At 42.6% G+C, this 24,045-nt stretch overlaps 1 protein-coding gene across 3 annotated transcripts in view; it reads left to right on the forward strand.

The window, feature by feature from the left end:
- The window catches only part of LOC149239757 (cytochrome c-type biogenesis ccda-like chloroplastic protein), a 478,359-nt gene that overhangs the window by 353,002 nt on the left and 101,312 nt on the right, over positions 1-24,045 (forward strand). For all 3 annotated transcript variants that reach the window (XM_089373519.1, XM_089373517.1, XM_089373518.1), the window contains exon 11: positions 21,385-21,477. In XM_089373519.1, coding sequence (XP_089229645.1) covers positions 21,385-21,477 — 93 coding nt within the window. The remainder of the gene's footprint in view (positions 1-21,384; positions 21,478-24,045) is intronic.

A 24,045-nucleotide genomic window follows, 5' to 3' on the forward strand; every position in this document is an offset into this window, starting at 1 on the left:
AATGGTAGCATTCCTCTTTCCTTTGTTGTTGAACCTGTTATTCCTTTGATTGCCATTGCCTTTATAGTTTTTGTTATTGTTGTCATCATCTCTTGGAGTATCCTTCTTGTGAGGACACTTTCTAGCAAAGTGACCAAATCTGTTGCAATTGAAGCATCTTCCTTTTCTTCCTTCTTTGAATCTCGGCTTGAACCATTCACCTTGTCTTCTTGGACCAACATTGTTTTCCTTTTAGCATCAACGGAGAAGGCAATAGGATTGTTTCCATTTGAGGGCTTGTCTCCTTCCATCATCCTAATTTCTTCTTGAGTTCATCTAGCCAATAATTCATCAAAGCCCAGATCTTGTCATTATTGAGAATGGTATATTAAACACATCCCATTCTCTTTTAAGGCCTCCATGTGCAATAAGAATGAGCTCCTTGTTATCAATAACTTCTCGAATAGATAGGAGATCATTCTTGATTTCAGTAATCCTCATGAAGTAGGATTGAATGGATTCTCCTCTATCCATCTTGATATCTTTCAACTTGTTCTTGAGAAAGAGAACTTGATTTGCATTATTTACTTTGAACGTCCCAATCAACTTGTTATACATCTCCTTAGATGTTTCCAAATCAGGAATATAGGCAACCAAAGGCTTGTGAATAGAATCACCAATGATTTTCTTAGCTTTAACCTCACCTTTCTTGTACTTTGTTTTTGCAGCAATGAGTGCACTTGAAGGAGGCTCCACCACTCTTCCTTTGACATAGTCCATAGCATCATTTTCTTCCAAAGTCAAATCCAAAGACATCTTCCATGCATGATAGTCAGATTTGTCCTTAAGCTTGTCCTCGGATTTGAAGTAAGATGTAGTCGTCATTGAGACTAGTTCCAAGTTCTTGTCCAATAGCTTCCCTTAGTGATTGCTTTTCCTCACTCTTGCTTTGACTTTGTCTTCACCTGAGCTCTGATACCATGTTAAATTTAAATAACAATGGTATGTTCTATGCTTAGCACAATTTACTTCAATGTTCCTTTAGCAACCCAATGACAATTTCCAATTATTTTCAGTAGCAATCACATTAACTTAATCACATTGACAGTAAATGCAGATAGAACATAAAAACATATGCAGAAGACAAGCCAAGACAAGAGGACACCAAATTTGGTGGATGCCAGGGAAAAACCCCAATGCGGGGAAAACCCTTTGATCAAATCTTATTACTATTCAATAGTTCAGTAGAGAGAGAGAGTGCAAAGATCAAATTCACTTGCCCAATACACAGTCAAATCAGCCTTGTAAAATTCTGCAGTCAAACTTTCTCTAACCAAAAAGTCAACGCTGGTCAAAACAACAACAAAACTTCACCAATGCAACTCGGTCTTCCTTGGTCAAACTCAGCCTAAACAGGAGGTCAAATGCAACCCAAAACAGTTTGGTCAAACTCGGTCAAAGGAGAGAAAATCTGTTGTGATTTTCTTCTGTCAACACAAAAGTTAACCTAAAGTCAACACTGGTCAACATGCCCAAAAAACCTCGATTTCTGTGCCCAAAAATGCGGCTTAAGGAGATCGAACTTCTGCCCTCAAAAACACAGTCAAACTTGGTCAATAACCCTCTAGTCAACGTTGTCCTAAAACTCTGAAATTTCGGCCTGCAATCTGTCCCAGAAATTCGTCCTTCATCCACATGTGAGAGAGAGAGAGAGATGATCCACAAGCTGTATGAACCAATCTTATTAGGAGAGAAGAAGAGATGAATGAGTGATGTCCAAATGAGGAGATAGGTCACACCTATTTATACAATTCAATGAGGGTGAAAGGACACATCTATTGGGCTTCTTGGGCCTACATTAAGCTAAGGCCGACTTTAACAATTTTTGCATGTGAGAATAAATTCAAAATTTCACTTCTGCTTGTCCGAATGAGATGATCTATATATCAAACTTGGACCTCTCGAAAAGAGGAATCTGATGCAATAATCATCTCCATTATATGAGCTCTCCCAAGGTGGGATTTGGCCCTTGTTGCCAATTTTAACAAGAACTCCCTATCACAATCATTGCTTATAATATTATGCTTTGTAGATGCCACAAGGTCGTGATGAGAGGGGACTGAAGGGTGAGGGACAAGAGGAGTGCAACAAATAGGTCGCCCATGGTGATGGCCATATTGGAGAGCGGAGACTATGGACTGGTCATAATCATGATTGTGTGTCCAAGGAGACAAAGAATAATCCATGAGGGGCTCTTCCTTGACATTATACCCAAAAGGGGGAAGGGCTCATGCTCACTTGAGATCACATGACAAGGGGTGAGGGAATCACTTGAGGAAGACTCAAAGTGATAAACAAAAGGAAAAGGCAAAGGGGATGGAGAAGTGTCAAATTCAACGGGTTTTTCTTCCCCAAAATCAGTCTCAAGTGATTTGAATATAGAATCATAGGTAGGAGCCTTATCGATTTCCTCATTATTAGTATCAAAGATTGGGTTTTCCCTAAAAGGATAATCAATTACTTTAGATCCCCCCCTTCATGCAAGGGAAAATAATAATTCTCCTTCCCAAGGGTATCAATGGATATGTCATCATAAATCATGTCCGAGAGAAAGGGAAAGCCAATCTCAGTCTCATCTTCCTTGTCGGTATCATAAATGGGAGCATAATCAAATTGAGGACCAATGATTTCCCACTTCTCCTTTTCAATGTGGAAGTAATCTCCAATGTCACCTTCCAAGGGGCTAATGGGATCAACTTCCTCAAGATTTTCAAAAGAAGAGTCATTGGGAGTAATATCCTTGAGAAAGGTCTCAATTTCACTTTCCATAAACTCATCCTTCCCAACACGTATGTTTTCAAAGTCATCTTGTTCATCATGTGGACCTAATGAGGACTCATCTTCTTGCTCATCACCGAGATCCTCAAGGTTATCTTCATCTTGGTTGTTTAACTAGCGGGACCTCTCTTCTTCCCTCTTCTCTTGAAGAACAATGGCTAAGGTATTTGTTACATGATTTTGGTAATATGCTTCTAGGAGGAGAGCATTAGTAGGGTTCTCTTTATATTCACATTTCATCTTATGAAGCTTTACCTCTTCTTCATGTAAACAGAAGAATACTTCATTAGAATTATATTTGCTTACCAACCCCCTGCACATCCTACTATATTCATCCATTCTTTCTTGCGTGATTTGGAGGCTCACAGGATCCAACTCTTCGTCATCCTCAAAGGAGGTATTCCCTTTCTCATTGTTATTGATCAGGTTATCCAGAATATTCACAGCACAGGTTATGTGAGCAAGGTCAAGGAGACGACTAGGATCCTTTTCATAAGCACACCTTACTATGTCGAGTTGTGCTTCTTGCGACCTATAAAACCTGAGCATGAATTCCATATCCATGCCTTCCAATATATTTTGATAAGATTCTGCATATTCCATTGCTTTCTTTTGCAGTTCTTGAATCTCTTGGTTATTGAGTTTTGTAAATATAGGACCAAGAGAAAGCTCAATTTTCTATGATTTTTCATATCATGATTATAATGGAGTCGCCAGGGTGAATTAAATTGCCTTGATAAATGGTTGCTTCACCCTACAAGCATTAACTTTGAAGCTCAGTGAAGAATTAGGGTTTCGTTTTTCCAATGGAGTTGCCAATGATGATATGTCAATATGTCATATAGGGAACAAAACACACATTTCGTGTCCTCGACAACGATGCCAAAATGTTACTGCTCAAACTAGTAGGGGACCTAAAAGGGATTCCTAAAGGGTCAACTGCTAGGCCAAGATAAACAAATGGAGACTTAGCCCACTGACACCTCAACTAAGGATCCCTACTCTTTACGAGCTTTCACCGATGGGAGGAGACCCGGTATATAGAAAATCACTTATGAAGGATAGATCAACAAATCAATGTGAAGTGACCTTAATGACCCCTTTCCCAAAAGGAGGTTAGGAGTGGGGCCTGCTTGCTTTTTAAGCAAGGTATAATATCTTCTAGGAGAAAGATGTGAGGATTTGAGGGTTAGGTTAAGGGAATGTGGCTTGTAAAGGAGTTCCCTAATCCCTAAAATCCTTATTGAACTTGGTTTCCCAAATGGTTCTTGAAGAATTGACTTTCCAAAGGTGCGGGACCTCAAGGGACCAAGTGGACCTAGCTTAGGTTAGGAGGATAGAGTTTAGCAACCAATGATAAGCTTAATCCAGACAAGGAAGGGGAAAGGATCAAACAAGAGTTTACACTTAATGGTGGCAAATTGATCCTATGAGGTACTACCTTAGGGGATACCATGGCAAAGTTTGAAATCAGAGCTAGGGCTTGGGATATCTCACAATCCCACCGTCGGAATTTCTTCAAATTTGGAGGAGACCTTGAGAACACACCAACGCAGTAGATGCTAGGTGATCAAACTTTTTTGATGGCTATTTTTACGGGAAAATGATGCCCTAGGTGATCCAACTTGGCTAGACGTAGAGGAGAAGGGGAAAGGTGAAGAAATATTGTTCTTTGAGTGACCACCTCTTGGTAGATTAGTGCCTTAGCCCTTGGGGAGAATGATGAATAAGGACTTTGTTTCTTGGTCAAGGAGGCCTCAAGGACTACTTCGCTTAGCCTCTAGGTCGAGGGAAAGTAACCTTAAAGCTTTATACTTTGATGTGCAAAAAGAGATGGCTTATCAAGATAAATTCAATGGCAGAATTATCCCTAGGAAATTTCATTCAACATACATGGCCCATATATTGAGAGATGCTATATAGAAACAAAATTCCACAATTAAGCAATAAGTGCATGCAACAATTAGCCCTAAAATAGCAAAAATCCCTTTCCAATGTATATCACAAAGTAAAACAAAAATAGCATTAAATGTGTGTACTTAAATGTAAGAGAACATATCCAACCATCAACAATTTGACAATAGAGAACCTCCAAGACAAGATAAACCCAATCCAAACATCAAAATTCATCCATGCTCCAATTCATCCTCCAAGAAAAAGTGCGAAATTCTCAAGAGAGAAGAATGCTCCAATCCAAAGTGATGATGAGAAATGAACTCATATCACTTGTATGTATACACTAATTAGGAGTTCCAATTAGTCTTCTAAGCCTACATAAGCCCCAAAATAAAATAATGTGCAAATAACCTAACTTTTGGTGACAAGCCCACCAAACTACCTCATAAATGAAATAATAAGAGTCTGAAAAGGTTAAATAATAAACAATACATGTCATAGGGCCCTCCAAGAGGCTTGATGAGATCCATAGGTGCCATAATGAAGAATAGGACCCTCAAAAGTGATGGAGAAGGCGGTGGCCCCTTGTTCTCCAAACAATAAACCTGTGGTGCTCCCAGTGGGTATGGGGGCACAATAATAACCTCATGGATCTCCAAACGAGTTGAAGATTCCTGTAGACCATCTGTAAGGGCTCAAATGATGGAATAAATGATTCCACATCAGTGTACAAGTCCTAGGTCATCTGCCAAATGTATGGTGCAACTATGGGGGGCGGTTGGGCACGATGTACTAGGTGCATCTTCCTCGTCCAATAACTGGATCTCGAGCATCTCTGAACATCTCTAGGGAACCATGGAGTGTTGTCTACTGTTGTGGAGTCCCATGGCTCTCTACACACACCCTACATGTGCCAATGTAGTCCTCTGAAGGGTTAGGACCCCGTATAGGGAGACCAAACCCAAAATGGAGACCATTTGCAATCATGCATAAGATCCAATGCGTCCCCGTACCTTCCAACATATTAATTCATTAAACTAATCAAGTAAGAGAGTTTATATATCATGAACAATTAGTGGGTACTTCATAATGGCATGCCCTTCCATAGTGAGCTTTGGCATGTGCCAATTTCTCCAAGCTCCAAAGGGGTTATTAGGTGGTTTCCACTTCTAAAGGGGATAATATGCTCATAGTAAATCCATCATATGGTTGTGGTATATGACATAATGATGAAATGGAGTAGGGGGCAGAGAGGAACAACTTGGGGCTCATCCCATGGGACAAGGGTGGCTAGTAAAAGGGAAGCCCACACTTGGGTAAATAATGTATAAGAGGGAGCAATCGTGGTACATGAGTTACCCCAACCTTGATTTTTCCACCCTTCTTCAAATGCCTTTTGCCTTTTATGATTTTTTTTTGTTAATTGATAGGGGCTCAAGGGATGAGACCATGATATGCAAAGTATAGCAGTGGATACCCCTTATTAAGGTGGGGCAGTTCATTGCCCATCGGGGGTTGGGACAATCATGGGTTCCTAAATTATATAGGGGACTCATCAAGGGTCTATAGGAACTAGGGTGATGGCCATGAAAGGGGAAGAGCTCATGCAATGGCTTTTTCCCACGTGCTAAATATATTTTTCCCACCCATCTTTTGCATTTTGTGGTACAATTTCCTGTTAAATGTGGCTATTTATGCTTTTTCTTCTTTCTTTTATCTGCATCAACCTCTGGGGCATCATTCCAGGCCCGACCCAAGATGTGGGGCAAGGGGAGGGGGTGGTTGACCCTATGTTGACCCAGTGGAGGAATGTGGACCCAGGTGGGAAAAATTATGGGAGGGAGTATAATAAGCGGAAAAGCGGATGATATGTATGAATTAGGGAGCGGGAGCACACATCCAAAATTGGGGTTTCCCATGAACTATCATCCTAGAAACCCATAGGTCAGTAAAAGAGATCCCATGGGACTAGAATCAAAGGTTAACACCTCGAAAGAGATCAAGGGGACAAGAGTTCAAACCTATCCACTCTTTCCACCAAATACCCCCATTAGTCCATGCCTAATAATCTCCGTAATAAGGAAACTGAAATACTCAATTATCAAATGGAAAGACATATCTTTAGGCTTGGGAGACCCACCTTCAAACATACGATCATAACAGATGGGTGAGGGACCACATGGCTGACTTAGGTGGTGGAGAAATGGCAGAACGAGCTAGTTAGGGCTGCTGGCTGCCGACTGAGGATCCTCATGGAGAAAAAATAAATTTCTCCTAGGGATATCACCCACAAAATGGTGGATAACACTCTTGACTGAGAATATTGTGCCACCAATAGGATACCAACTCATGATCTCCTGCCAATCCATCCCATGGGAAGGATCGGATGCATGTGCACTTGTATATGGTATGAGTCCACTGTGTTGCACCATGCTTAACTCATGCAACTCTGCCCAACCAATCAACCAAATATGTTTAGGAATCCCTGCCTCTCTCCCTATAAGTGAGCAACCCATGCTGCATGCCCTGTCTATGTACTCCTAGAGAGGGTTGTTTCCTAGAAATATTGCCTCTTTGCTAGCTACCACTACATCTACCTGCACCTCGTCAGTCGGTAGAACCAAAGATGGATGCACAACCGTCTCCAAAAGAGCCTCCCTCATCTGACTGGAAACTCCATGCTCCACCAGTCCACTCGTCACTTGCAAAATTGTTTTGTTAGGTCCCAATGTCTCCCGATGACCCATGTTTACAAATACTACCTCCCTGGTCGATGTCTGTACATCTGCTTGCTCCTCATCAATGGCTGGCCCCAATGATGTCTACTGATCCTCCTCCATCATGGGCTCAACATGAGCCTCTACCTGACTCTCCAAAGATGGCCCATCATGCGCGCTATGCTCCACTATGTACTGCTCATGCTGAATAGGAACAAGTTGCTGCTCATCAATCTCCTCTACCAAACATGGTTGCATCTCTGAGTTGCTGTAAGCAACTACCCATGATTATTCATGCGCCTCAGAGGTATCCTTGTAATAACTCATGGACTCAACTATAGAAGAAGAATCCTCATCTTGAAAGTTGGAAGGAATCTCCTCTTGATATCCCCCTGTCGTCTCCTCGCTGCCGCCCATGCATGAGTGTTTAGGTCCCCAAGGTTCCTTGCAGATGAAGCAAAGACCCTTCCTCAACTCATTCTCACTGCATGATCCACCAAACCAGAGTAATTCCTCCTTGGTCAATTGTTTTCTGAACAACCCAATGTTCAGCTTGACCAATCCCTCTGTGCTGCCAGGGACTACTGCACTCAAGCACTCTTCTGCCGCTCCATCCGCATCCGCTTCTATCGACTTTTGTAATCATGCTACTGCCACTTTAGGGCTCCCGTAGCTAGATATGATCCAAGTACCTCAAGGATCATGCCCCTACATCTTCTGTAGTTCTCCTGACTATAGCTCGATGTCACCCCACCTCTTCTGTAGAGGTGCAAGAGCACTCATGGCACAATTGTCATCATCCTCTACTGCCTTTTTCGCCTTAGCTGGCGCTGCATTGGAGTCAGAAGCTTCTCCCTTATTCTTCTTCCTAGGACACTAGATTGCATAATGGCCCAACTCCCCACAGTTGAAACACTTAATCTTGGAGAGGTCCTTTTTCTTCCTCTTCCCTTGCTTCCCCGCAGATGCTAAAGCCGCATCCTCTTCCTCCTCTTTCTTGACCTAGGCTCCTTTGCCACTACTTCTTGCCTTGGTCAACCGTCTGATCTCTTCTTGGTGAAGAGCTGCCCACAATTCTTCCCAATTTGGAAGATTCGCTCTACCCAAAATGCTTTGGACGAATGTCTCCCACTCCTCGAAGATTGTGTTCAGGGTGGTCCTCACCATTAACTCCTGATCCGGCGTGGCCCCTATGGAAATCAGTTGGTCCCGAATTTCCTGCAACCTACTAAGGAAGTGATCTATCTGCTCCCCCTTCTGCATCTGATACGACTGCAACTAATTCTCCAGTAGCATCTTCCTCTGCACGGAAGTGCCCTGATACAATGTCGTCAAGGTGTCCCGCATCTCCTTTGCTATATTCTTCTCGGCAATATGTTGAACTACGTGATCCTTGACCCCATCAAGGATTATGCACTTTCCCTTGGCCATCGCATCCTCATACTTTTCATTATCAGCTGGGTCGACTGGGATAGCCACAGCTCTCAAGGCGAAACCCTTGATGCGATATCTATCTAGAACAAACAGGATCCTGGCCTTCCAGATGACAAACTTGGACGCCCCATCTAGCCTGTCCTGATCCCTCAATCCGTTCATGGCCATCTCTGCTCTTCTTTTCGACTCCTTTGAGTCTCTACTTCCCTCCTGGAAGTTCTCTTCTAGACTCCCTCTGAGTCTCGATTTCCCTCCTGGAAATCCTTCTGCCAACAGTCAAATCTCACCTCTTCGATCTCCTTTGCTCCTGCAACACTAATCTAGATTTCTTGGCTAGAAATCTGCCTATGAAGCGACTCCCTCTACCTTGGTTCTATTCCATTAGGTACTGTTCTGCCTCAACAGCAATAGCATCCCACTAGCTTCACACTCCACAATCTACCCACAGCTTCCTATGCCCCAACAACTAAAGAACTGAGCCTCTAGGCTTTGCGCAATCCCAACAGTAGCTGAATTGCTCCATTAGCCAATTGCGTCACTCCTACTTGGTTGAGCAGGATGACGTGGCTTTTCATGAGCCTCTTCTGCCTCTCGCTGCTTCTGTGCTGGCCCCTTCTCTAGCTCGAACTGATGATGCAGGTCCTCTATGTCACCCTTCACTGCTGCTTTCTGCTTAGGAACAACTTTTGTCACTCGGGTCAGCTGTTTCTGCTGCAAATTCTCCGATTCAGCTGGTGCCTTCAAATCTCTTGTGATCTGCAATCTTTTGATACCATGTTGAAATTTCTATGTCTAACCCGTTAGAAATTTTCTTGCACTATCGGGTTTATTTCACCTACTTGTTTAATTACTGAACAAGTTATTTAACCATATAAATACTAAAATAAATGCAATGCAGTCTCAACCATCTACAGATCATCAACTGAAAGAAATAGACAAACACACAAGGGGCACCGTTAATTTTGGACAATCGTCCTCGGAAAACCGGTGTAGCACCTCTGAGGGTTTTATTATTAAGCAGCTTTTCTTGAGTACAACTGGGTGCCAAACTAGCTCACCTGATACAGAAATCAATCTGGCAATAATACCTCCCTTCGGAAGCAGATATTTTGAAACTCTGCTCCACGAAACTCTCTCCAATGCCTCTCTGAGGCTCTACATCAGCCCTCCTGGCATCTCCGTCAGCCTGAAACCCTCTGCGTTAGCCCTCTGATGCTCTGTGCAGCCTTTCTGGCCCTCTGCATCACCTTTGCAGCCTCTGCATCACTCACGCAAGCCCTCTAGCCCTATGCGCACTTACTGCTGGCCTCTGCGTGACTTCTACTGGCTTTATGTGGATTTTGCTAGCTCTGCGTTTGCCTCTCTGCCTCTGCGCTGGTCTTCCAGCACACTCTCTGCCTCTCTGCTATGCACTCACTGCCCCTCGTTGCAACTCGGATCACTAGTTCGATTTCTCTTACCAAACCCCGCTGTAGAAAATCGAACTCACTGATCAATCTGGTGTATCTCCAATTGACCCTCAAGCCTCCTCTTATACTTTTTTTGTTGAGTCTTCAACGACCGAGATTACATCTCTTATCAATGGCTAAGATTAGATTTGGCTTGACCCATGTCATTTAGAACCTTTTCACCCAATTTTATATTAATATCCATTAATATTTTTATTTTCCTAAGTTTAGACTTAGGAACCCATTAAAAATATTAATTATTTTAATATCTCCTTAACAGGGTGGAATTTCCCCAAACCATTTCTGGGTCTTGGATATCTCATGTGCTTTAGCCTCTCCACCAATTTTCATGGCTAGAGCACATTTGATGCTACCCCAAATCAACACTTCCTCTTAGCGAGGAATGTGCTCTAGTAATACTCCACCACTGAGCATCATGCTGATCATTCGACACCGGTACCTGTGTTGATGCTTGTCCTTCCTGCCCAACATCCTCTGCATTGCTACATCCTGTACTGTTGCCCTTGGATCTACCACTACCACTGCTACATCTGTACGACAGCTCCCTCCGCATCCGTGCTGCTGCTAGTCCTTTCTCCCAACACTGCGTCTTCACTGCAGCCCTCTCTCGTCATGCTGCATCGTGCTGCCCATAGCACTACCATTGCTACCACTGCTACTGAGACGATGGTAATTGATCTACCCAATGACTGATATCCTTGTCAGGCTAGAAACCCTCTTGATGCTGAAGCTCTCTCTATCGCTATCCTGTGCTCCCTCTGTGCTGCTGCAACAACTTTGTGCCTCTCACACTGTTGCAAACACCTCTGTGCCTTCCTACATTGCTGCAACCTCCTCTGTGCTGCCAAGGACTACTGCACTCTAGCACTCTTCTTCCGCTCCATCCGCCATCCTCCTACTATCACTTCGGGGCTCCTGTAGCCGGATATGATCCAAGAGTTTGGGTACCTAAAGGATCTTGCCCCTACATCTTCTGTAGTCCTCCTGACTGCAGCTCAATGTCACCCCACCTCTTCTCTAGAGGTGCATGAGCACTCATGGCAAAATTGTCATCATTCGCTACCTCCTTTTCCGCCTTAGTCGGCGCTGCCTTGGAGTCAGATGCCTCTCCCTTAGTCTTCTTCCGAGGACACCGGGTTGCATAATGGCCCAGCTCCCCACAGTTGAAGCACTTATTCTTTTAGAGGTCCTTTTTCTTCCTCTTCCCTTGCTGCCCCGCAGATGCCAAAGTCGCATCCTCTTCCTCCTCTTTCTTGACCCAGATTCCTTTGCCACTACTTCCCGCCATGGTCAGCCGTCTGATCTCTTCTTAGCAAAGAGTTGCCCACAGTTCTTCCCAATCTGGAAGACTCGCTGTGCCCAAAATGCTTTGGACAAATGTCTCCCACTCCTCAGAGACTGCGTTCAAGGCGGTCCTCACCATTAACTCCTGATATGGCGTGGCCCCTATGGAAGTCATTTGGTCCCGAATCACTTGCAACCTGCTAAGGAAGTGATCTATCTGCTCCCCCTTCTGCATCTGATATGACCGCAACGAATTCTCCAGTAGCATCATCCTCTGCACGGAAGTTCCTTGATACAATGTCGTCAAGGTGTCCCACATCTCCTTTGCCGTATTCTTCTCGACAATATACTGAACTACATGATCATTGACCCCATCAAGGATTTTTCACTTTGCCTTGGCCATCGCATTCTTGTACTTTTCGTTATCAGTTGGGTTGACTGGGATAACCACGGTTCTCAAGGTGAAGGCCTTGATGCAATGTCTATCTAGAATAGACGAGATCCTGGCCTTTCAGATGACAAACTTGGACGCCTCGTCCAACCTGTCTTGATCCCTCAGTCCGTTCATGTCCATCTCTGCTCTTCTTTTCGACTCCTTTGAGTCTCTACTTCCCTCCTGGAAGTTCTCTTCTAGAATCCCTCTGAGTCTCAATTTCCCTCCTGGAAATCCTTCTACCAACAGTCGAATCGCACCTCTCCGATCTCCTTTGCTCCTGCAACACTAATCTAGATTTCTTGGCTAGAAATCCGCCTAGGTAGCGACTCCCTCTACCTTGGTTCTATCCCGTTAGGTATTGTTCTGCCTTAACAGCAATAGCACCCCACTAGCTTCACACTCCACAATCTACCCACAGCTTCCTATGCCCCAACAACTGAAGAACTGAGCCTCTAGGCTCTGTGCAATCCCGACATTAGCTGAATCACTCCACTAGCCAACTACGTCACTTCTACTTGGTTGAGCAGGATGACGTGGCTGATCGTGAGCCTCTTCTGCCTCTCACTACTTCTGTGTTGGCCCCTTCTCTGGCTCGAACTGATGATGCAGGCCCTTTGTGTCACCCCTTCACTTCTGCTTTCTGCTTAGGAACAACTTCTGTCACTCAGGACAGTTGTTTCTGCTGCAAATTCTCTGATTCAGCTGGTGCCTTCAGCTCTCCTATGATTTGCAATCCTTTGATACCATGTTGAAATTTCTAAGTCTAACCCGTTAGAAATTTTCCTGCACTATCTGGTTTATTTCACCTACTTGTTTAATTATTGAACAAGTTATTTAACCATATAAATATTGAAATAAACACAATGCAGTCTCAACCATCTACAGATCATCAACTGAAAGAAATAGACAAACACACAAGGGATACCGTTATTTTTGGACAATTGTCCCCGGGGAAACCCAACTTGGGAAAACCGGTGCAACAGTTTTGAGGGTTTTATTATTAAGCAACTTTTCTTGAGTACAATTCGGTGCCAAACTGGCTCACCCGATAGAGAAATCAATCTGGCAGTAATACCTCTCTTCGGAAGCAGATATTCTGAAGCTCTGCTCCATGAAACTCTCTCCAACGCCTCTCTAAGGTTCTGTTTCAGTCTGAAACCCTCTGGGTCAACCCTTTGATGCTCTGCGCAGCCTTTCTGGCCCTCTGCGTCACCTCTGCAGCCTGTGCGTCACTCACGTAGGCCCTTTGGCCCTCTACGCAGTTACTGCTGGCCTTTGCGAGGCTTCTGCTGGCTCTGCATCTGCGTCTCTCCTCTGCGCTGGTCTTCCACCACTGTTTTTGCCTCTCTGCTATGCACTCACTGCCCCTCACTACAAATCTGATCATTGGTTCAATTTCTCTTAGCAAACCCCGCTCTAGAAAATCGAATTGACTAATCAATCTGGTGTATCTCCAACTGACCCTCAAGCCTCCTCTTATACTTTTTTTGTTGAGTCTTCAACGGCCGAGATTACATCTCTAATCAATAGCTAAGATTAGATTTGGCTTGATTCGTGTCATTTAGAACCTTTTCGCCCAGTTTTATGTTAATATCCATTAATATTTTTATTTTCCTAAGTTTAGACTTAGGAACCCATTAAAAATATTAATTATTTGAATATCTACTTAACCTGGTGGAATTTCCCTAAACCATTTCTGGGTCTTGGAGATCTCATGTGCTTTAGCCTCTCCACCAATTTTCATGGCTAGAGCACATCCGATGCTACCCACAATCAACACTTCCTCTTAGCGAGAAATGTGCTCTAGTAATACTCCACCACTGAGCAACACCCTGATCATCCGGCACTGGTACCTGTGTTGATGCTTGTCCTTCCTGCCCAACATCCTCTACATCGCTATGTCCTGTACTGCTGCCCATGGATCTACTACTGCCACTGCTACATCTGTACGACAACTCCCTCTGCATCCATGCTACTGCTAGTCCTTTCTCCCAACACTGCATCTACACTGCAACCCTCTCTCATCATACTGCATCGTGCTGCCCATAGCACTACCACTGCTACTGTTGCACTGCAACTCAGTTACTGAGATGATGGTAACTAATCTACCCAACTACTGATATCCTTGTCAGGCTAGAAACCCTCATGATGCTGAAGCTCTTTGTCGCTATCCTGTGCTCCCTTTGCTACCTTTGTGTTACTGCAAAAACTTTGTGCCTCTCGCACTGTTGCAAACACCTCTGTGCCTTCCTATACTGTTGCAGCTTGCTTTGTGCCGCCAGGGACTACTTCACTCTAGCACTCTTCTTCCGCTCCATCCGCCTCTGCTTCTATCGACATCTGCCATCCTCTTACTGTCACTTTGGGGTTGTCGTAACCAGATATGATCCAAGAGATTGGGTACCTCAAGGATCCTACCCCTACATCTTTTGTAGTCCTCCTAACTACAACTCAATGTCACCCCACCTCTTCTCTAGAGGTGCATGAGCACTCATGGCACAATCATCATCATTCTCTACCACAGCTGATTCTCCAGTAGCATCTTCCTTTGCACGGAAGTGCCCTAATACAATGTCGTCAAAGTGTCCCACATCTCCTTTGTCATATTTTTCTCGACAATACGCTGAACTACATGATCCTTGACCCCATCAAGGATTATGCACTTTGCCTTGGCCATCACATCCTCATACTTTTCGTTATCAGCTGGGTCGACTGGGATAGCCACGGTTCTCAAGGCGAAGGCCTTGATGCAATGTCTATCTAGAACAAATAGGATCCTGGCCTTCCAGATGACAAAGTTGGACGCCCTGTCTAGCCTGTCCTGATCCCTCAGTCCGTTCATGGCCATCTCTGCTCTTCTTTTCGACTCCTCTGAGTCTCTACTTCCCTCCTGGAAGTTCTCTTCTAGACTCCCTCTGAGTCTCAATTTCCCTCCTAGAAATCCTTCTACCAACAATCGAATCGCACCTCTCCGATCTCCTTTTCTCCTGCAACACTAATCTGGATTTCTTGGCTAGAAATCCACCTAGGTATCGACTCCCTCTACCTTGGTTCTACCCCGTTAAGTACTGTTCTGCCTCAACAGCAATAACACCCCACTAGCTTCACATTCCACAATCTGCCCACAACTTCCTATGCCCCAACAACTAAAGAACTGAAATTCTAGGCTCTACGCAATCTCGACATTAGTTGAATCACTCCACTAGCCAACTACGTCACTCCTACTTGGTTGAGCAGGATGACGTGACTATTCGTGAGCCTCTTCTGCCTCTTACTGCTTCTGTGCTGGCCCCTTCTCTGACTTGAACTAATGATGCAGGCCCTCTGTGTCACCCCTTCACTTCTGCTTTCTGCTTAGGAAAAACTTTTGTCACTCGGGACAGTTGTTTCTGCTGCAAATGCTCTAATTCAACGGGTGCCTTCAGCTCTCCTGTGATCTGCAATTCTCTGATACCATGTTGAAATTTCTAAGTCTAACCTGTTAGAAATTTTCCTGCACTATCGGGTTTATTTCACCTACTTGTTTAATTACTGAATAAGTTATTTAACCCTATAAATACTGAAACAAACACAATGCAGTCTCAACCATCTACAGATCATCAATTGAAAGAAATAGACAAACACACAAGGGACACCGTTATTTTTGGACAATTGTCCCCGAAAAAATCCAACTTTGGAAAACCGGTGCAATAGTTCTGAGGCTTTTATTATTAAGCAGCTTTTCTTGAGTACAACTGGGTGCCAAACTGGCTCACCTGACAAAGAAATCAATCTGGCAGTAATACCTCTCTTCGGAAGCAGATATTCTGAAACTCTTCTCCACGAAACTCTCTCCAACGCCTCTTTGAGGTTATGCGTCAATTTGAAACCCTCTGCGTCAGCCCTCTAATGCTCTACACAGCCTTTCTGACCCTCTGCGTCACCTTTGCAACTTCTGCGTCACTCACGTAGGCCCTCTGGCCCTCTGCGTAGTTACTGCTTGCCTCTGCGTGGCTTCTGTTGGCTCTGCGTCTGCCTCTCTCCTCTGTGCTGGTCTTCTGGCACTATCTCTGCCTCTCTGCTATGCAGTCACTGCCCCTCAATGCAACTCTGATCACTGGTTCAATTTCTCTTTGCAAACCCTGTTTTAGAAAATTGAACTGGCTAATCAGTCTGTTGTATCTTCAACTGACCCTCGAGCCTCCTCTTATACTTTTTTTGTGGAGTCTTCAACGACCGAGATTACATCTCTAATCAACGGCTAAGATTAGATTCGGCTTGATCCATGTCATTTAGAACCTTCTCACCCAATTTTATATTAATACCCATTAACATTTTTATTTTTCTAAGTTTATACTTAGGAACCCATTAAAAATATTAATTATTTTAATATCTCCTTAACCGGGTGGAATTTCCCCAAACCATTTCTGGGTCTTGGAGATCCTATGTGCTTTGGCCTCTCCACCAATTTTCATGGCTAAAGCACATCTGATGTTACCCCAAATCAACAAGATAGGAAGAAACTGGAAGTGTGACCCCTTCACGAGGGTATTCCAAGAATTTTTTTGGTATTAGGGCAAGCATAGCTGGTTTTAGGGCCCAAATTAGTTTTTCCCCTTTAACTGGTGCACTTTGGAAATGAGTGCATCCAGTTCTTCTAGTTTGAAAAGAGCTTTCACTGTGACCCTCATGTGCTTCAAAACTGTCCCAAGCTTAAAGATGTTGTGTCCCAACTCATGTTCTTTCGGTGGCTGCTCTTGCTATAGCAAAGTAAATATCCCCTTGGAAAAAGATCTCTTGATTTTTGTTGCTAGTTTATTAAGGGAGTTTATGAAGGTTTGATTCATGTTTTCTGTTCAATGATGGTAAGTACATCAAACTGACTCCTACAAGACTAAACTGATAACATAACAAAAGTACACAATAATATGACCGACTTGATATACATACTTCTCACTTGGCATCAAAACTATATCCTGAATCAATCTATCAACCAGATTTGGTAATCCCTTAGCCAAGACTTAAAATATGGCAAAATGTAGTTACAAACTCAACACTGTGATAACATTCAATCCTGCTACATGAGTAAATACATAGCAAAGACACTATTTGCACAAATGGCTTTAGTAGCCAAACTCTCAATAACAACCCCTTACAGATTCAGTGATGACAAGACTTAGTTTATGATAGTTACTGCTGTGACTTACACTAAATTTAATTTCTTAAAACAGTTTGAGGAAACACTTCCTTTGAATAATAAATAAGACTGAGGAGTTTCAAAGAGCACAATAAAATTTCATAAACAAAACTAAATTGGAACCTGGCATGGTGAAGTCTTCCTTTAGCAACTTCGCTTCATGGCCATCTCTCTCTATCTCTGAGGTTATATTTTGGCTATTCTTTGTTCTTTAGGCTGTAGATCATTACCTTGACACCCCAGACACATGGTCTTTGTCATGCACACAATAACTCACTCTGCTACATGTATGAAACGCTCAATTCCAGGTACAATCTCTCATCCCTTCACACTATAGTGGAGTTCCCACAAATGTAGATCATCTGAAGAAGTACGGAAAGGAGATGGCACGAGCGAAGAGGTTGATTCTAGATGGAGTCCGAGATCATATTGTCTCATATATAGCAGCCAAGGGAACGGCTAAAGAGATGTGGGAGACTCTCTCCATGCTATATCAAGGTACTTTCAACCAACGGAAGATGTACCTCGAGGAGAAGATGGTGCTCAACCTGATGCAGAAGGGGGAAGGCATAGACCCCTTCCTCACCAGGATTCAAGAGGTCCGAGACCAGTTGTCAGCTGTTGGGGCAACACCTCAACCCATGGAGCTAGTGCGATTGGCACTCAACAATGTCTCAAAGGAGTGGCAGGTATTCGTCCAAAGTATCTTGGGCAGAGATACCTCGCCAAGGTAGGACAAGGTGTGGGCCGATTTGCAGCATGAGGAGTTGAGACGAGCTTTATTGAAGAGCTCCATCAATCGTAGCAACAACGGATTGAAGCAGGTGAAGGAGGAGGAGAATGTGGTCCTCACATCAAAGGGTCCCAGTAAGGGATAGGGGGAGTAGAGAAAGAAGAAGAAGGGTCTGTCAAAGGTCAAGTGCTTCAAATGTGGTGAGCTTGGTCACTATAGTACCCAGTGTCCTCTCAGGAAGGACAAGGAGGAGAAGTAGGACCAGTAGGTAGCTTCAGCAAAGATTGATAGGCTTTCCTCCAGGCTAGAGGAAGACTTCTATATGTTTGCTGATATACATCCAAGAGTGAGGTGTGGTGACTTGGTGTTGTAGCCCTAGAGCACTTCAAATGGGCAGGATCCTTGAGGAGTCGACCTCATGGATCATTACCTGGCTACGAGGGCCCACAATACTCAATAGCATGATGGATCAATGGCAGTAGATGCAGTTAGTACCAGAGTGACAGTTGCAAACTAGTAGCAGTCAGATAATAGGGAGCGCAGTGCAGAGTTGGCAGCAGTGTAGTTGGTACAGAGCAGAGTCAACAACAACGCAGATCCTTCAGTGACAGTGCAAATGCTAGTAGCAGTCATAGACTTGAGAGACAGATGCATCATACTAATCACAGTTGATTTAGTACCTTGGATGATTCTCAGTTGCAACAACAACAAATGAGAGGGAGTTGCAGTGCAGATGCAGTGTTGGCAGCAGTAAGATAGTGTTAGCAGCAACATAGATGCAGCATATATCAAAGTTGCACAGTAGTTGGTGGGAAGTAGTAGCCAAACATCAGCAGCGTGACAGCAGAGGATGCCAAGACAGGGTGCTATGGCAGTAGGGCAGCGCTATAAACATTCCTCGCTAAGAGGGAGTGTTAGTTTTTGTAGCATCGGATGTGTTCTAGCCACAAAATTTGGTGGAAAGGCTAGAATACATGAGATCTCCAAAACCCAGAAATCGTTTCTGGAAATTCTACCTAGAAATGACTTAATTAGATTATTAACTAGTTTTTAACTATTTCCTAAGTCTAAACTTAGGGAATATGGATTAATCAATATTAATTAAGTCAAGACGAGAATCATCTAGAAACTCATACGGATTGATCTAGATATGATCCTAGCCATCAATTATGTTTTAATCTTGGCCGTTGGTGCTCCAACAAAGGATTATAAGAGGAGTTCGATGTTGTGATGGAGAATACACTTGAGCAATTCGATTTCTAAGCAGATCGATTTCCAGAGTAGTAGTAGTTAGTTGTCGGAAGAGAGCTAGAGATCGAAGAAGTGTGAGAGGGGCAGAGACAGTGAGGCTGGAGGAGGCATTCCAGATCGAGTGAGTGTATTTGTGGAGAGGCAGAAGAGCCACAAAGAGGTTGACGCTGGGGCAGTGCAGTAGCCTCTAGAGGCAGTATTCATTTGCTGAGAGGGAGAAAAATTTTCAAATCCAGAGGCTGGGAAGGAGTCATAGAGTGCCGAAGAAGCATCTTTCCAGTCAGCAAAAGGCATAATGACTTCATCAGAGACCAGTCTGAGGCTAGACGTTAAGTAGGCTGCACAAAGCAGCGAGGAGGCTGACGCAGAGGGTCAGAGGGCCGAATTTCTGAAGGCAAGTCGTGCCAAAATTTTTCCTGCGGAGTGAGGAAAATAATAAATTCCTCACTATATTTTTTCCAATATTTTTCTCTGTAGGATTGCCGAATTTCGGCATCCAGTTGTACTCAAACTTACTCACTACTGCATAATAATAAAGCCCTCATCTATTGCATTGGTTTTCCCAAGTTGGGTTTTTCCAGGAACTTTTGTCATTATTTTCTTCCGCAGTTTTATTTGTGAAGGTTGTAGTGTGATTTATTCAGTATTTGCCGTAGGAAACAACAAATAAATTGTTAAATAAAATTAACAATTAGGAGAATAATTTCCAGTTGCTACAATAGGGTTCCAGTTTGGAATTTTCAATCTTGACTCTTGACTAATGCCAATCCCATACCCTCATACATGATAGAATCTAGGGGAAATGCTACAACTTGCCAACCCTGAAACCCTACAAATTGGTTAGTCTACGAAATTCTGAAATTATGGGATATGAAATTCTACTTTCTCCATATGAAGTCTGATGAGGTTGGAACCACTCTCAAACATCCTGAAACAATTAATGGTAATGTTAAAATTTTAACTGATAGTTTTACTTTAAGAATTTAATATTACCTTCAATTACCAAGGTGACAAACTCCTTAGTGCTCAATCCCCTATCTTTGTTTAGTCTTCATTGGCACAGACGAGATGATATTTTCCTATTGTCTGATGCCCCTCTTAGGCACTTTTGTGGGCTGAGAAACTTCCAATGAAGTGTGGGAAACGTCACTGGAAATGGCCAAAATGCCTTCGAAACTGTGTCATCCATATTGTACAACGTTTCTAGATTTGGAAATGTCATGATACAACCAGTGGCATTTCCAAGGCATTTCTTACCCGTTTTGCCATTTCCAGGCATTTCAGGTACTAGGACATTGCCAAATTAGGCATCTTCTGATGTTAGGTTTTGATTATTTTGCTTCCTCTTTTCAAAAGATTATTCAAAAGAGTTATGTACCAAAGTCAATGCTAAAGGTTATTTTCTTGTTAGAGATGGAAAAGAGATTTCAGCTTTTGGCTAGTTCTGACCTTGTTGCGGCAAAGGGATGATTTATTGTACTATATTCTTCTTTGTACATATCTCTTTCTTTGCAGTATTAAACGTAATTTCTCCAAAAATAGGTGAATTGAATCAGGCTCCTTCAAAACTTCAGTGCCACAGTACATACTTCAAAAATGCAACCCGCATACCAATGTTGTTCCATCCCAAATATTACCTGAAAGAGAGCCTCTTTCAGTTCCTTACTGCCTCGATATTTTGTATTTCAGTTTAAATCATAATGGCATTCTTGTCTCTAAATACTATGCTTTATATTCATAAGTATGGTCTCCTGTCCTTTTACGGCAAAACTTACGTCACAATAACGACTTTATGTTCAAGTCTCAAGAGTATTTTCTCTTCTTTCGTTTTACATCAAAACCTGTGTTGTAATATCGATTTCATGCATGTTGAATTGAATGTACTTTTTAGAACTTTAATCAATTTTATTTTAGTTTCTTTCTCTAAATTTCCATGCAGAATTGATTTCTGTACAAAATAAAGATGCTTGATGGTCGAAATAACGATTCATTGATTATTGCATGTATAACCTATTATTATTATCATTTGTATGAACTTTTTTGGCAATATTTGAGTCGGCTTAACATGGTTTCGTAATTTGTCAACAGTCAAATATTCAAATCACACAAATAGAGACATCAACATTTACAAGTGACATCATTGGTTGTAACAAATATATGAATTATAACAGGATCCATTCACGGGAGGCAGCCTACTATTGGCGTACACAACAGGATATGTTGCTCCACTTCTACTTGCAGCTTCATTTGCGGGAGCTTTGCAGGCATGGTCTAATCTCTTTTGTTTCCCCCCTCTATGCTCATATGCCTCTTCAAAAAAGATTGGATCTTTTGTATTAATTTATTGAAGTTTGTCTAAATGCTAAAACAATGGATATCGTTATTAGTTAGGACAAACTACATATAGGAAACGGTAATATTTTATGAAGGAAAAGTTTCGTAAGGTAAAGATATACAATTTCAGAAGATGTAAACTAATGAAGTAGATATTTAATAATGGTCATACTTAGAACTTCAAGAGTCACTATCAAGTAGGTCACTATCTCACTTAGTGATTCACTCCACTCCTTCAACTTAGAAAATCCAAGCCAAGGAGGGATTCTATGCAATGTTTCACCAAGTTTATGGGATGGTGGGACGGGGCAACAAGGAGACACATACGGGGACTTGTGGGAGCACCCCCAAATTTTAGGGAAATTCAATGGGGATGGGAGATGTCGGGGTATGTATGCATATGCTGCGATGTTTCACCAAGTTTCTAGGATGGGGGGACGCAGGAACATGGAGATGCACAAGGGGGGCTTGTGGAAGCATCCCCATATTTTAGGGAAATTCAAGAGGGATGGGGGGATGTCAGGGTATATATATATATATTATCAACATGATTCAAATTCAAATTCAATAATGAAATACATTGATTCATACAACATAAATGATTCAATGAAATAGAAATAGTAAATTATTGTATACATTGATTTAAATTTATCATTCGTTATTCTAGAACTTGATTAGTACTAAGCAAAATAATAGATACTAAAGCTAAAGACTGGAATAATAAATTGGAATTAGTATTACTCAAACTCAAAAGTAGTAAAAACTGATGAGTCAAAGACTCAGTCTAAGGTTGTCAGTGTCTAGAGTTAGGACTCAAAAGTTAAAGCTGAAAATGAATGTTGGAAATGAACCAATGTTATTAAAATCGGACCATTCATCACACCAATCGACCCCAAAACTGGGAATCAGAAAAAAGACTAGACCAAAAACTGGTCAACCAAAAATACATAAATATTCAAATTTTGAAAAAAAAACAAATATTTATGTGCATCAATATGAATCCAAACCATTATATACAAATATGCAAAGTTTCTCATATATATAGCAAGGGTGCATATAACCAAAATAACACCAAGTGCAATCCATCTTTGAACCAAAAATTCATCAACAAAGAGACTTTAGATGGTTTGTATAGTAAAAAAAAAGATCATGCTGGAACAAATATCTACATATCATCAAATCATTGCCTATAATTGGATCCTCATCATCAATATCAGCCTCTAAGCATTAAAATAAGATAGAAAAAGCTTGACATGTCAAATCTAGATTTTGTTTGAGTGATAGATACAATTTTACTAGTGTCATAACAGAGAAGTTCAACAACTAATACCACGAGCATCGAGGTACATAGAGGACTTGGTGCTCTTGAGTAAATGCTAGTTCCATACCCTCATACATGATAAAATCCAATGGAAATGTTGCAATCCTCCCAATTTTGAAATTTTGAAAACAGTTGTCTGATGGATTTTGAGTGGGATATAAGATTCTACTTTCTCCATATGAAATCCAATGAGGATGGAACCTGTAAGGTCCTCGAACTGCGGCGCCGGCGGAGCATCGTGCACGAAGGCAAGTCGGGCGCGCGAACGGGAGCGTGGGCGTGCGGGCAGGCAAAGTGCGACGGAGCTGCGGTCATGTTGCGACGATAGATGCGACGAAAGAGGAAACGATATGCGACTAAGTGTTGGACAGTTTATACGATGGCTTAAAGGAAGTAAAGCCGACTTGTTTAATAATTCGATGGGCATGTATGATGGGGGATTATGGGGTCGGCCATGGGGCTGCACACCCCATGTGAACCCATGTAAAGTGCGTATATATATGATGGAGCTTGGAGCTCATTAACACCAACGAAGACTTTCGCTCATACACCTTCGCATAGGACAAGAGAAGGTGCGCAGTTTGGAAGGACATGCGCATATCTCATGCGCATGAGACTTAGAGACTTCGCAGGTTTTGTCTTAAGTTGATGGTTGGCAAAGAGTGCCATGTGTTGAGTGGAGTTTTAGTGTACGGTTTTATGCAGGACTTGGCTAAGGGATCTTGGGTGGCTCGGGTGAGCACCTCCCTTCGTGCAAGGGTGCAGAACAAGTTGTAAAAGGCAAGTGGCCTGTCTTTTGTAAAAATTGGTTAAGTGTGAGACTTGGTTCAGCCAAGACACACTTGTTGTAAAAATCTGATATTCTTAATAAAATTGTTGGGCAGACTGTTCGGGAGTTGCCCCTCCCCTTTATACTTGTTTGCAATTGTTGATGTTCTCGGTTAATTGCATATGGATAATGAATGAGTATGGGCTTCATTAAAGTATAAAGGATAATGCTTTTACTTGGTTGCGAAACACAAACTAAGTATGTTAATGTTGGAGTAGGCGTAGTCCACGAATGTTAGTATTGTTAAAAAGAAAGCGTTTGGTGGTGCCGCACCTCGCTACAAGCAGTTGGAAGACTATCGCAGGTGTAGGGGCGTGACAGAACCACTCTCAAACATCCTTAAAAAAT

This window comes from Pinus tabuliformis, chromosome 8 (assembly GCF_031772625.1).
Source record: "Pinus tabuliformis cultivar Carrire ecotype Pingquan chromosome 8, CPIR1, whole genome shotgun sequence".
NCBI classification, from domain to species: domain Eukaryota; kingdom Viridiplantae; phylum Streptophyta; class Pinopsida; order Pinales; family Pinaceae; genus Pinus; species Pinus tabuliformis.